Source organism: Ctenopharyngodon idella, chromosome 4, assembly GCF_019924925.1.
Source record: "Ctenopharyngodon idella isolate HZGC_01 chromosome 4, HZGC01, whole genome shotgun sequence".
NCBI lineage: Eukaryota > Metazoa > Chordata > Actinopteri > Cypriniformes > Xenocyprididae > Ctenopharyngodon > Ctenopharyngodon idella.
In genome coordinates this window covers 16396764-16411290 of record NC_067223.1, presented here as the reverse complement: position 1 = coordinate 16411290, position 14527 = coordinate 16396764, and the positions used below count along the sequence as shown (strand labels likewise).

Here is a 14527-nt window from a genome sequence, read left to right as displayed (position 1 = left end):
ACAGCAGGCGGCTGTTTGTTTAATTCAAGGGGATAAAATGATTATATAAGAGTGAGCCAGGAGCTGGGGGAAGATGAGCCGACCTCTGCCCTGCTCTGCAGGGGACCGGCGGGATGTCTTCTCTCTCACGGACCCCTGTGCTCTGAAAACCAAGAAATACACAGAAATTCTCCAGAACCTTCTTCTTAGATTTTAATTTTCTTTTCATTTCAACTATGCAGTCGGGTTCACCTGGAAGAAATTCAAAGCCATTCGCCATGCAGATGATAGATGATGAAGGTTGAAAAAGGACGTTTCCTGGAATTAAACTCTTGTTTTGAAAGGAGAGTAAAAGGTAGATAATTCGAACTAAAACTCTAATAAAAGAAATCAACCAAAAACCTACCTGAACGAATGAGTAAACAGTACCTCCCTCAAGTATTTACAGAACAAGATGTTTAATTTATAGCTGCAGCTCAGAAAAATCCATGGGTTTACTTTGCCCTTTCACACACTGAACATTTTGGTTACCTGCTTTTTTCAGCTCAGGAGAAGAGGTGAACCAGTTCAGAAGGCTGGGAATGGTTTGCAAAAGGATTTCTATGTACTTGGGCCTCTGGTCCCACAGTCAGGCAGATAGTTTACCAAAGGAAGAAATCCAGCACCACTATACCTCTCCATGGGACAGGACGTCCTACAAAGATTGGTGTGATGGTAAACTTTAAAAACCTCCAACAGGTGACACAGAACCATAGGGTGACAGCAAAAGATCTGCCCATATTAAGATATCCCGACACATGATGACGCCAGTCTAGCATAAGAAAAACACCGGCAAAAACAGTGCTCGTGGGAGGTTATCAGAGAGAAAAGCACAGATTTCCAGAAGAAAAAACATTGCTGCCCATCTCAAGTTTGCAGAAAAGCTTCCAGGATGTTCTGAAGCTCTACTGGAAAAATATTCTTTGGACTGATGAGATGCATAACATTTTGGTAAAATGTAATTTCTTCTAAAGATGCATTACCACACACACCCCCACCACCAGCACCCCCAAAATAAAAGAAAATTCATCATGTAGTTTCCAACACCTAAAAATCTCATAAAATACCTTTTTTTGTGTTCCACAGAAGAAAGTCAGGTTTGTATTTACATGAAAGGGAGTAAATGTTTGTTTTAGGTCATTGCCAATAATAGAGGTTCTTACTTGCTAAAAAAAAAGTTCACCTAATTTTCTTCTGCATTTTTAATGATACTGGTCTGTGAAAGTATTCGTTCAGTGAAGAACATGAACATTTTGAGAACCATTACTTCAGAAATGGAGGCAAATCCAATGGATTCACACTGAATTATCTGAATGAATGAATTAGAAATCTCTATTGACCTGTTCTGCAGTGAACAAACGCTATAAAAAAAATGAACCCAAAAATTTTGGAAATTAACATTTATTATTAAGTTTAATTAATAACAATTAAACAATAAACATCTATTGAATTGCTTATTAATAAATGTTCACCTTTTGATTATTATTGTTGCCTCTAGTAATTATGTGTCTGATTTTTAATTTCCAACCTATTTTGGGTTCATTTTAAGCCAGGAACACAGTCATTTTTAAACAATAGTTGGGTTAAATAAAACTACCCAGCACATTGGGCAAACATTTAACCCAACCACTGGGTTAAAACAACCCAATCGCTGGGTTCATCCATTTTCAACCCAATTTGGGTTGTTTTTAACCCAGCATTTTTTAGTGTTCAATGAAGATACAAACATTTACAGACCACATTTTAGAAACCATTCAATCAGAAAACTAGATTATTCCAATGGATTCGCATTTAAAAGGTGTTATCTGAATTAATGAATTGGAAATCTCTATTGTTAATGATCTTGGTCGATGAAAAAGCATTAGCGCAATGAAGATATGAACATTTTTAGACCACATTTCAGAAACCATTCATTTGGAAATCCAGATGGATTCACATTGAAAAGCTGTTATCTGAATGAATTGGAAATCTGCAGTGAACAAACGCTATGAAATTTAACTGTAAATGCAAACTTGTACTTGTATATTTTGTACTATGTAATGTGTGTCATTTCTCAATGGATGCTATCGTTTCAGAGTCAGAGCTGGGATTTCTTCCATCCATTTTTCACACAGTGTGGAGACAGAAAAATGCTTTTGTTGATCCAGTCTTACCTATGGAGTCGGGGCGTCGCCTGGGGCCCCACGGCCTGTTTCAATAGGTCAGACATTCCAGCATCCGTGTTCTTTTGTGAACTCCAGCTCAGAGGCTGCAGTGGCCTTTAATCCGAGGGTAAATCACTGTAGACCGGAGTCCACTTCCACTGGGGGATTTGGCCGATCGGGGGGTGACGAGGGACTTCTATGCGAAGGTGGTCAGGCGAGTGATTCGTTTAAGTTATGCTGGGATTGAAACAACAAACTCAACTCGTTGCCCTTGTCTGCAGTGACCCAAAGCAGCACGGGGCGCACTCATTCCCGACCTGTTTAATCTGTCATTGTGTCTAACGTCATCTCAGAAGTTCCTCTTTTTGTAAAATTCCTCCTTTTGTTCCTCACGGCTCCCCTCTTCAGCATCATAGTCATGTGGTCTCATGATCTTATTCACTCCCAGAAAAGTCTACTGTTTCTCAGTAGACAGTAATTACGTTAAAAGGAGCTCGTCTACTTGTCAATATGTCAAGAATTGACAAAAAAAATTTCTATTTCTCTTAACACATTTTAGGAGGAACTTCCAAGTCAAAGGTGAGTTAAATCAAAGACTTAGAGCAACCTCTGAGTTCAGCAGATATTTCTGCCTGTATGTAATATAGGGCATACAGCGGGTTGTGGCCTATATCTGTGGTTTCTCTGATGTCAAATTATTTGTCATTTTTAAACCATATTTCAGAAAACATTCATTCATAAATCCAGATCATTCCAATGGATTCACACAGATATAGACCCCAAGATATTCTCCATTACCACCCAGAATATTAAACATATTTTATTGTGCAGCTCTTTCATTGCTCATGGAATTTAAATATTTTTATACATCTACATTTCTTTCAAACATTTATCTCAGATGTTTCTCCTGAAATTTCTTAGGAGAAATAGATTTGTCAATTCTTGGCATAAAGTAAAAAAGTAGACACATGTGAGATTACTTGGATCTTTTTGCTCCATTTAATCTTATTTCTGTCAAAGACATCCAGTCGGTGTACAGAGGTATGACATGAATGTGGACAGCAGCTCAGATCATAGAGGTGATATACTAAAAGGCTTTTTGAGGAACTAAAATGGTTCCTCTATGGCATGGCTGTGAAAACCCTGTGTTGGTACCTTTATTTTTAAAAGTCCAGGAGAAACTCTACTCTACATTTGCTCTCATTGTAAGGTTTGGTCAGTACATTTTAATTCCTAAGAGCAGGAAGAAAACGCCTTCCTGGGGCAGGAAAAGATTCACTCCAGTCTCTGGAAGGCTGTTCAGTGTTTGTATACAATCCACGTCAGAGGGTCCGCCCCTTTTTTTCGCCGGCTGATGCAATGCATATAAACCGTCATTCAGCAGCATCAGAACACGACACTGATACCGGACGCGCCCAGAGGACATCTCCGCCAATCTTCAACATTAATATTAATATTAGTATTACAAATTGTAGTGTTTACAAGTATTACTGTATTTATATAATATTTATGATTAATTTACTTCATTAATATTTATTCGTTATCTATTACGGTAGCCTATATTTCTGAAGGATCAATCGTTATCGGTTCTGTAATTGATCACTGGAACATTCTTCACTACTGGGAGGGTTTGGTCATTTCTTTTCTCCATTCATACCGGAGCTGAAGAAACGGATTTTTCTTCTTTAATTCATAAGGTAAGATTTCATACCAGTTTGACATTATTTTGTTTGAGAACCGCCATGATTCTCTGATTTCTTTTTTTCTTTTTTATAACCGTATCACGCTATTTTCGCTTTTATTTGATCGTTTTTATTCATTTTGGTCTGGTTTGTTTTGTGCTGCTCCAGATCCGTTTTTGCGGCGTGACTCATTCGTGTTTCATCAGCTTCTTTCTACACATCCGTTTAAAAGGAATTCATTCATTCATCAAACACACGAATGCTGGCGCAAAACCAATGATCTTAAACATTAATATTTTGTAAAACCCTGTCAAAGGATGCACATATTAAATTACATGTTTTATTGTTTTGTTTTTTTTGGTGATGTTTAATTTGACCGGTGGTTATTGATAAATGCGGGGGCGTCTGCTTCACACACCGAGCATCTGCATAATTTTTGTCATTCTAGCAATATAATCATTATTATTTGATCTTATATAATTATTCATAGGGTTTTGGGAGTTTAAATGCAAAATCAACATTTTAGTTTCCGTTCCACGGTCTGATTGGTCGTCAGAATGTGTTTAAATACGATAAACGAGTCACACGACCAGAATCAATACCTTAGTTGTGGTGTTTAATCATTTTGTTCCGAAAATACAAATTTAGACTGATCAGACGTCGGTATTAATAGTTGATGAAGATGCGGCGGACGCAGCGCGTGCTGATCTGTTGTCGGTGCCGGTTTGTAATTTTCCACTCGTTGTGCGCTCAGCTCTGATGGGTCACGTGACCTGATGCTCGGCTGCGGTGCTGTCTTGAGGCGCGGCTCCGCTGAGCCATGCGGGGACGCGCATTTTAAGAAAGTAACACTTTTGTTTCCTGTTTTGTAAAGGTGTTTATTGGGCGCTGTTCTAATATATTGTTGTTACATTTATCAGTAGACATAATATTTAAAGAAGCAATAACCAAAACCACCTTGCCTAAGAATTTCTTAATAAAAAATGTAAAGCCTCATGGGTGGGATCCCAACCCAGAGTGTTTAAGCTAAACCTAAATCCTTACAAAATAAGGAGACTGTTTTATTGTTTTTAATTATAGACTGAACAAAGCCGATGCAAATACAAACATGAGTCGTTTTGACTACGCTCCAGACATGGACACCAGTTCCAACAGCAACGAGTACGGTCCCACCAGAGTCCCCTTCACCGGGTAAAACATGCTTCATTTAACATATAGACAAGTCACTATTAGCTAATAAGTCATCCCTTATATAAAATAAAACATAAACATAATAAAACAAGTGTGAATGTTCCTTAACAATATCAGTCAAAAATTTAAAGCCTCATTGGTGGGATCCCAACCCACAATGTTCAAGCTAAACCTAAATCCTTACAAAATAAGGAGACTATTTCATTGTTTTTAATTACAGACTGAACAAAGCCCCTGCAAATACAAAGATGAGTCATTTTGACTTCGATCCAGAGATGGACAGTAGTTTCAACTGCAACAAATACACAAGTTATCAGTCCCCTTCACCGAGTAAAACATGCTTCATTTAAGTTATAGACAAGTCACTATTAGCTAACAAGTCATCTCTTAGATAAAATAAAACATAAACATAATAAAACACGTGGGGTAGCGCATTTTACAGGAAAGGTGCGTGCATTGACGGTCGTTATCTGGGGACAAGTTTTCCTGTGAACACCATTGTTTCCTGTTTTGTCAAGGTGTTTATGTAATGGTCTTTATTGTGTGCTGTTCTAATATATATAAAATAATGAGACTATTTCATTGTTTTTATTACAGAATGAGCAACGCCCTTGCAAATACAAAGATGAGTCGTTTTAACATCACTCCAGAGGTGGACAGCAGTAGTTCCAACAGCAACGAATACACAAGTTATCAGGACTGTCCCACCAAAGTCCCCTTCAACGGGTAAAACCTGCTTAATTTGACCTGGACAAGTCACTATTAGCTAATAAATCATTCCTTAGATAAAATAAAACATTATCTAATGCATTGATGTGATTACAGACTGCAATATACCGACGTGGACGCTGAAAGTCAGAACTTCCTGTCTGATCATCACTTGGGCAAGAAGAAATATGAAGCTGAATATGTAAGTGGTTCATCTGGTCTAAGAGGTTTCAGATTCTGAAGTTAAACATCACATTATAAATCTCGCTGTTCTTGTTTTTCAGACCCAAGGCTCGGCGACGTTCGGAATGTCAGTGTTTAACTTGGGCAATGCCATCATGGGAAGTGGAATACTGGGACTTTCCTATGCCATGGCTAATACTGGCATCGCCTTGTTTGTGTGAGTATTGAGGTGCTTCTGTAGTGCGAAATGAAGAACTGACAAAAAACCTCAGTTTTAAACATTTACATGCACATTTGCATGAGATGATACCAGATCTGGTTACCATCCACTTTTCTAGTTTGTTTTTTAAATGTTACTTCTTGTTTCGGAATGTTCAGAGAACATTCGAAAGTAACATTCCTATAATGTTTGCAGAATGATCAAATGGAATGTTTGCATAACCAAACGTTTTTAAAAAGCTGGATGATTTTTGAAAGAAAAAACATTTTCATAACTTAATGGAAATGTTAGCAAAATGTTCTTAGAACATATTTCTGTTAGCTGAAAGTATGTACACAATTACCTGATTAGGATAATTAATGCCATTAATGAGTCCAGCAATTTGCCCATAGATTCTGGTAGGTGTAAATCTACTGTAGTAAATCAGTTTGACTGTGATCAAGGAGGTAAAAGGAAGTCGTGGTGCTTCTTAGTGTTTACAAACAAAGCCGTGTGTGAGTTTCTGCTGGTTATGTAAAAGTGATGGATGCTGCATTTTTAATCTGTCTGAATGCCAAATCATCCATCAAAGAATTACTCAAATGATTCCTTGGTTAACCAAAATGGGATTTCCAGTGACTGATAAATCAGGGTGGACAATATAATCCCAATCATTTGAGTTTAAAACATAAAATTTATTGAAATAAATGGGCATGGCTGGTTTAATTGAAGTGTCTGGAGGGAAAGCTTTACTGTTTGCTTAAAGAACGGGTTAAATAGTAAAGATGTGATGTTCAGCTCCAGACATGTGAAATGGAAATCTACTGAAGGTCACGCAGGTTATAATGGGATCAAGTGAGCTGCAGACAGTGGAATGAATGAGTGTGTGAGGATATAATCAGGTCTAATCCATAGTCACCTCCCTCTGCGTGTGTGTGTGTGTGTGTGTTCGTAACATGAGGCATTACAGAGAGTCCATTATGTCCAGTTGTCGGGTGAGCAAACTTTAGGTTTAAGTTGAGGTCATTTTGTCTACATAGACAACTCATTTAACATCTAAAGTTAACATGAGCTTTCTGTTTTTCTTAATGCATCCCAGCTAACAAAAATGTTTTAAGAACCTTTCGCTAACATTTCCATTCTCAGAACTTTCAAAACTTTCTCTGAACATTCCAGAAGTAGTAACATTTAAAAAACTTATCAGAACGTTTCAGAAAAAGAACGTTCCATAATTGATGTATTGATAATGTTTTTTGTGCTAACGTTCTGAGAACATTATTAAAGACCAGATAACATTGAATGAACGTTCTATTAACGTTACTGGAAGAACGTTTGTTCATAACTTTGAGAGAACCTTGCCAGAATGTTCCCTGTTAGCTGGGATATTCTAGGTCTTTCTGTGCACACAATGAAATCTTTGATGAAAATGCAACACTTTTAACCATCTAATCAAATGCGGTTCAAGTTCTGTTTGTTTTATTGTTAGCTTTACTTTCGGTGTTCATGGTTTTTGTTCATTTCTGTAGGATCCTGCTGGTTGCCGTGGCCATTTTCTCCCTGTACTCGGTCCATTTGCTGCTCAAAACGGCCAATGAAGGAGGTTAGCTGCTCTCTGTGATACTGTGAACATGTTTCTATTTTTAACTGTGATAAGTATGAGTTTTAACACTCTGATCTCCTCTATTCAGGTTCTCTGGTGTACGAACAGCTGGGGTACAAAGCGTTCGGGATTCCAGGCAAACTGGCAGCATCCTGCTCTATCACCATGCAGAACTTTGGAGGTATGACCAGCAGTGTGAACATGCAGATAACACTGAGTTTGGTTTTGTTTAAGGCACTAAAGCATTTTTAAACTCTGTTTCAATCCCAGCAATGGCGAGCTACCTCTACATCGTGAAGTACGAGCTGCCCATCGTCATTAAGGCCTTCTTAGAATCCAATGACAAGTAAGATTTCACAGGCTGCTGTTGTTGTTTTTGCTCTGGAATGTTTTTCAGCACTGGTTAGAACAGTGTGAGCGCTTCATTGTACAGCTGTCCAGCCGGGGGGGTCTGAACGTCTGTTCAAAGACGTCAATTGAGAGCTTTGTGACAGTGACCTAATACAACAAACACTGACATGAAAGATTCAGACCCCTACATGGAGCTTAAAGGCCCCTGCACACAAAACAACATGATACACGGCCCCAGACAGAACTGAAACACCGCAAACACTCTCACAGTGTGTTGCTTGGAAACAGGATGTAGCAGAACAGCTGCGTGTCATTTCCTCAGCACTAATTTTGATCTTTGTGGTGTGTTTTGTTTTGCAGTGCGTGGTACACTAATGGAGATTATCTGGTTCTCCTAGTCACCGTCAGCATTATACTGCCACTCTCGCTGCTTAAAAACCTGGGTAAGTGTTTTCACAGGAGAGTGAAACTCACAAAACTAGAATTTACCCCAGAATAAATAAGGGATTATATTTTGCACAAAGAATATTAAGATAAATTTGATTAAAATTAGGTAACGCTTTATTTTACAATCTCCTTGTCACACATTTTACATGTAGTTACTATAGTAATTACTATAAATTGTGTATAATTACATGCAACTAACTCTAATCCTAACCTTAACCCTATAGAAAATGCATGTAGTTAATTATTATTACTCAGTACTTAAATGTATAATTACACTGTAACATAAACATGTTAAGATAAAGTTTAACCTAAAATTATTATAAAATAAAATAGAAAAATTGTATATATATATATATATATATATATATATATATATATATAAAAAATAAAAATATAATTATAAAATTAAATAATATTAAAAATAATATTATTAGAATATAATTATTATTATAATTTTTTGTTATTATTATAAAAATGGTAAAATGATAAATTAAAAATTAATAAAATAAAATTGTAGAACAAATATATATGAGGGGGAAAAAGTTTATATATATATATATGAAATATGAAATTGTTTTGATAAATTAAATGATTAATAACATAAAAATATGAAAATAATATTATAATATAATTATTATAATTTCTTGTTATTATTATAAAAATTGTAAAATGATAAATTAGAAATTAATATAAATAAGTAAATAAAATTGTAGAACAAATATATATGAGGGGGAATAGTTATTAAAATAATAAATTTATGTAATTTTATTAAGTTTAATAATTTAATAATTTATATAAATGTAAATAATTTATAATTTATGTAATTATTATAAGTTATTATTACTATTATTATTAAAGGTAAATTATAAATAAATACGGTTATTATAAAAATAAATATAATACAATTTTAGAAAAATTATATAAATAATATGAGGGTGAAATGTTTGTAATAATTAAAAATAAATACAATTGTGAATAAAATAATAAATACCATTTTATTATAATTAATATAATAATAATAATTATTATTATTATTATTATTATTAAAATGTTAAATTCTAAATAAAAAAATATAAAAATAAATGTAACTAAATTTTAGAAAAATGATATATATAAAATATGACGTGACTGAAGATGTTTGTATTTAGTGTGTTTTGTGCTGATCCTCTTGGTTTGTGTTTATTTTCAGGTTATCTTGGATACACTAGCGGTTTCTCTTTGTTGTGTATGGTGTTCTTCGTCATTGTGGTGAGTACTGAGATAAAATGATCATAAAATGCTCCTGTTTAACATACATATAAAAAAACATGCAAATGAGAGCAAGAGCTGCTATTGTTAGTCTGATGAGACGTTCCCTCCTGCTTTTGTTCTTCAGGTGATCTACAAGAAGTTCCAGATCCCCTGTCCACTACCCGAGAACTTCATTAACATCACAGTGAACGTCTCTCAACCGCAGGTCAACACTACTGAAGAAGAGTCCTGCAAACCCAAGTACTTCGTCTTTAACTCACAGGTACGAGGCTGATATTTGCATTCAGATATTTGCATTTGAGTGTGAGGAGTGTGCGCTGATCTAACTTTATTGTTTTACCTTAGACTGTGTATGCAGTTCCCATTTTGACCTTTGCGTTTGTGTGCCACCCGGCTATCCTGCCCATGTACGAGGAGCTCAAAGAGTGAGTAACATTTAGGACCTATTATGCCCTTTTACAAAGTTTTGATAATAGTAAAACCTCTGTAGTAGTTCAGCCTCTGTAAAATGATTTATAGTAATCAAGAATAAATCATGGAAAAGCTAAGTCAAAAGGCGCCCTTTAAAAAACTAACTCTTTCTCTAACTTTCCATCTGCAGTCGTTCCCGAAAGAATATGCAGAACGTTGCGAATGTGTCGTTTCTGGGAATGTTTGTGATGTATCTGTTGGCTGCTCTGTTCGGATACCTGACCTTCAACGGTGAGCAAAACACAGACGCACGGCCACATCCGAGCCTGAACGGCTTCCAAAACACGTTACGACACATTTGATAGTCCGATACTGGGTTAAAATGTACAGTGAGGCTGTTTGTTTTAAACGGAGGTGTGTCCATTAAAACGCTCCGGATTGAGCCGGCAGAAGGCCAGCGGTGAACCAGTGTGTTCCATAGGTTTTGGGAAAGAGTGAGAGACGTTCAGCTGTTTGCTGCAGCTGATAGACAGGAAATGTTATGCAACGGAGGGATTTCTCAGACTCAGCGAAGGAAAAATAAACATTTTTGTGGGATGAATTGTTTGATGTTCTGGACAAAGTTATAACACAACTTGTTGACAATAAAATGGGTTTTTCATCATTCAGAGTAGGGTTACTAAAACCATATGAAACATTTTCCTTAATGAACTAAAACATATACATTTACAAACATATACAAAAAGGCCAAAAACACAACAAAATTACTAAAACAAAAATGAAATTATAAACTATAAACATCATATTCATAAAAACTGTAAAATAAAATAATAATTCATAGTGCAGTTTGAAGTGTGTTTGAAGTAAGAGCTTGTTTTGTGTTTCACAGAGGCCGTTGAACCCGAGCTCCTGCACACTTACTCAAAGGTCTACAGTGTTGACTTGGTGCTTCTGATCGTGCGTTTCGCCGTCCTGACCGCCGTGACGCTGACCGTGCCCGTGGTTCTCTTCCCAGTGAGTATTTCTGCACATTCGCAGGTCTTGAAGCACACAGAAACGTTGCAGGTGTGTTGATCGAAGGTTTCTTCAATGTTTCAGATCCGCACCTCAGTCAACCATCTCCTCGGCGCCTCTAAAGACTTCAGCTGGCCGCGTCACATCTGCATCACCGTCGCCCTGCTGGTCTGCGTCAACATCCTTGTCATCTTTGTTCCCACCATCAGAGACATTTTTGGATTTATCGGTAGGTGGGACACAGGATGTGATGTCACAGCTTGTGTCGTTTTAGTATCATTAATATACTATTTTGATTTTTAGCATTATTTTGAAGTTTTAGTAATTTCGTTGTGTGTTTTTTGTTTATTCGTTTTTTTTTTGTACATCTATATAGACAAAAAAAATGGTGTAGGATTTACTTTGATACAATTTGAGCAATTTTCACTCAGACGTTGCAAGTAAATTTCACAAATAATTACAAAGAAATGGCACATAACATTGAAATAAACAAAATTTTAAAGTAGAAAGACTGAAATGGATTTTCTTCTATAAAACATACTCCAGAATTTTTTGTTTTATTTGCAACTTTGAAAAATTATTTTTTCTATTTTATTTCAATTAATGTTTATTTTACAATTCTATTTACAACTTTTAAAAAAAATTTTACAGTATAGTTTTTATTAATTTTTATTTCCATTTGAGTTATTTTAGTACTTCATTAGTACTTCATTAGCATCATCTATCTATCTATTATCTATCTAACTAAAATACGTTTTTTATATTTTATTTCAGTTAAGATTTTAATGTTTTCCATCTCTCTGTAGGTGCGTCCGCTGCTGCTATGCTCATCTTCATCCTGCCTTCGGCCTTCTACATCAAACTAGTGAAGAAGGAGTCCATGAAATCTGTCCAGAAGATCGGGGTAAGAGATCCGTGTCCATCTGTCCATCTGTGTGTGTTCTTAAGGACGATAGACTCAGTATGTCTCATCACACTCTCGTTCTCCTCAGGCGTTGTTGTTCCTCATCATGGGCATCATAGTGATGATCTGCAGCATGGTTTTGATCATCCTGGACTGGATCCACAACGCAGGATCTTCAGACGACCACTCCGACGGCCACTAGTGGGCGTGTCCTAATGCTAATCGTCAGGCAGAAGGGGGCGGAGCCGATCCGCTGACTCTGCAACTGAGAACTAGAAGAAGCTGCTCTAATTTCAGCGCAGAGCAAAGACAAACATCCCATTCTGAAAGAATGTCCTGAACTTTGTACAGTATGCTGTTAGGCCACACAGATGGTGATCCACTCGTATTGTTGTGCTTCTTTTTTTTTCTTCAGTTTTTGTTGTCGATTTGCTTTCCTTTTTTGTGTTGTTCTTCCGGTACAGCTGAGTTTCGGTGGTACGTCGCACAGGAGCGTGTGCATTATTCACCGTTTTCAGGTTTAGTACTCGCAACCAAAACTGTACTGATTTCACCATCAACAGCGAACGGAGACTTGTCTTCGACATCTGTTCGCACCTTTGCCAAAAATATCGGTGTTTGTATGTGGAAAAGCACTTAATCTTTTTCAGCACATGTGAAAAAAACTGTAATTTCGCACATTTTGGCTGTGCTTTAAATGCATTTGTTACAATGCCATTTATACTGTACTACTTGAGTCACCTTTACCTGTCGTGTAGATCTACTAATGAACAAATATTGATCGGTAGTTGTTGATTTCAGGCAGGTGGAACGGCTGAATGAATTTACTGTAACTTATTTAAACCCAGATGACTGCGAAGGGCTTTAAAGTCAACACCATCTCATGTTCTACTCTGCAAAAAATGAATTTCCTACTCAGTGTTTCTGTCTTGTTTTCCAGCACAAATATCTAAACATTCGTAAATCAAGCTACATTAACTCTAGAAGCAAAATGACTGAAGATATTAAGTCTTATTTACTGAAAAATGCATCAGAATTAAGTGGGTTTTTAAACTATCAGAAAAATAATCTTGTTAAGTTTGTTAATTAAGGTTATTTTTCTGATGCCACTGGCTGATATTTGTTCTTGTTTTAAGCTTAAACTCACTTCATTCTGATACATTTCATTAAAAACATACTTAACGGTTTGATATTTGCATTGGAAAACCAGACTAAAATACTTTTTTTTTGCAGCGATTCATCATTGCACGTTATCTGAAATCTGAAATCACTGTTCAACTGACGTCACATCAAAATGATGTTTACCACTAGTCAAATAACTATTTAATCGTTGTTTTAGACTCTAAAAATCTTATTTAATAAACTGAAGGTTACGACAATAATAGTGAATAATGATAAGAGTTGAATATCCTGTTTCACGGTACATTATGGAAGTAGAATGAGTCGCTAATGTGTTTCACGTTGACTTTAAAGCTTCATGGTGTGATTGTCATTTGTGACACACTGAATCAAATGGCAGAACGTTGTTGCTGAGGAGAAATGAGACCGTTAGTGTTTAACTTGACTTACCATTTCAGTGTTTGCCATCGGCAGCTTGAACGAGAGACAGACAGACAGACGGGGAGTGTGTGTCGTTCACTAATCAACCGTTATTAGTGTGTTGAATTGATAGGTCACATGACCACAGTCACACACACACTCACACACACACACACCTTACTGTGCTTCCAACAGCTAAACCTCATGTGTCATCCAACCTGTTACTCTCCAGCCGTTATTTATGGAAAAACATCAGTGTAATGTAATCTATTTTACTATATTTATATATATATATATATATATATATATATATAAATATATATATATATTGTATATATGTGTATATACCACAAAATGAAGTGTATATATGCTGTCATTTCTTCTTCTTTTTTTTCCCTTTTTTTTTTCTTTTTCTTCAATTTTGCTCAATATGTTTAAAATATGAAAATGGCTTTAGATGTCCCTCGGTGTGTGTCGGGGCCCTGATCGGCCCCTCTTCATCTGGCTGTGAATGTCAAACTGAGCGCAAGGTTCAGCCCCGACACACACACACACACACCTTTTACATTACTACTAAATGCTGTAGTCGAAGTCGAGAGGGGTGAAGCGCTCCTCATGTACAAGAGGCCATTCCTGCGAATGATACGCTCTTGTTTCAATGAAACACTATGTATATCATGTAATTAATGTCTATTAAAGGTTCAAGATAACCCATTCATGTGTCATTGACTTATTGTAGAGAAATAAATCACATTTATTTTTAATTTAATGAAGTGCTGTTACACATAATGAGAGTTAAAAGAACCCTATATATATATATAAATGTATTGTTCTGAACAGCATACAGCATTCTGTGAAACAAATGATTTTGAATTCTTCACAAAT

General features: G+C 36.2%; 1 protein-coding gene across 2 annotated transcripts; it reads left to right on the top strand.

The window, feature by feature from the left end:
* The first annotated feature begins 3540 nt into the window (after positions 1-3540).
* On the top strand, positions 3541-14356 carry slc38a2 (solute carrier family 38 member 2). Of its 2 annotated transcripts, XM_051891122.1 has the most exons (17): positions 3541-3859; positions 4925-5035; positions 5633-5761; positions 5861-5945; positions 6028-6143; positions 7652-7725; positions 7814-7906; positions 7996-8071; positions 8437-8519; positions 9713-9771; positions 9899-10036; positions 10120-10199; positions 10376-10476; positions 11075-11199; positions 11284-11428; positions 12006-12103; positions 12192-14356. In XM_051891122.1, exons 2-17 carry the CDS (start codon positions 4953-4955, stop codon positions 12303-12305), a joined length of 1599 nt encoding a protein of 532 aa, XP_051747082.1. In that variant the 5' UTR covers positions 3541-3859; positions 4925-4952; the 3' UTR covers positions 12306-14356. The 2 variants fall into 2 exon arrangements, with proteins under 2 accessions (XP_051747082.1, XP_051747083.1); XM_051891123.1 differs by lacking the exon at positions 4925-5035.
* The last annotated feature ends 171 nt before the right edge of the window (positions 14357-14527 follow it).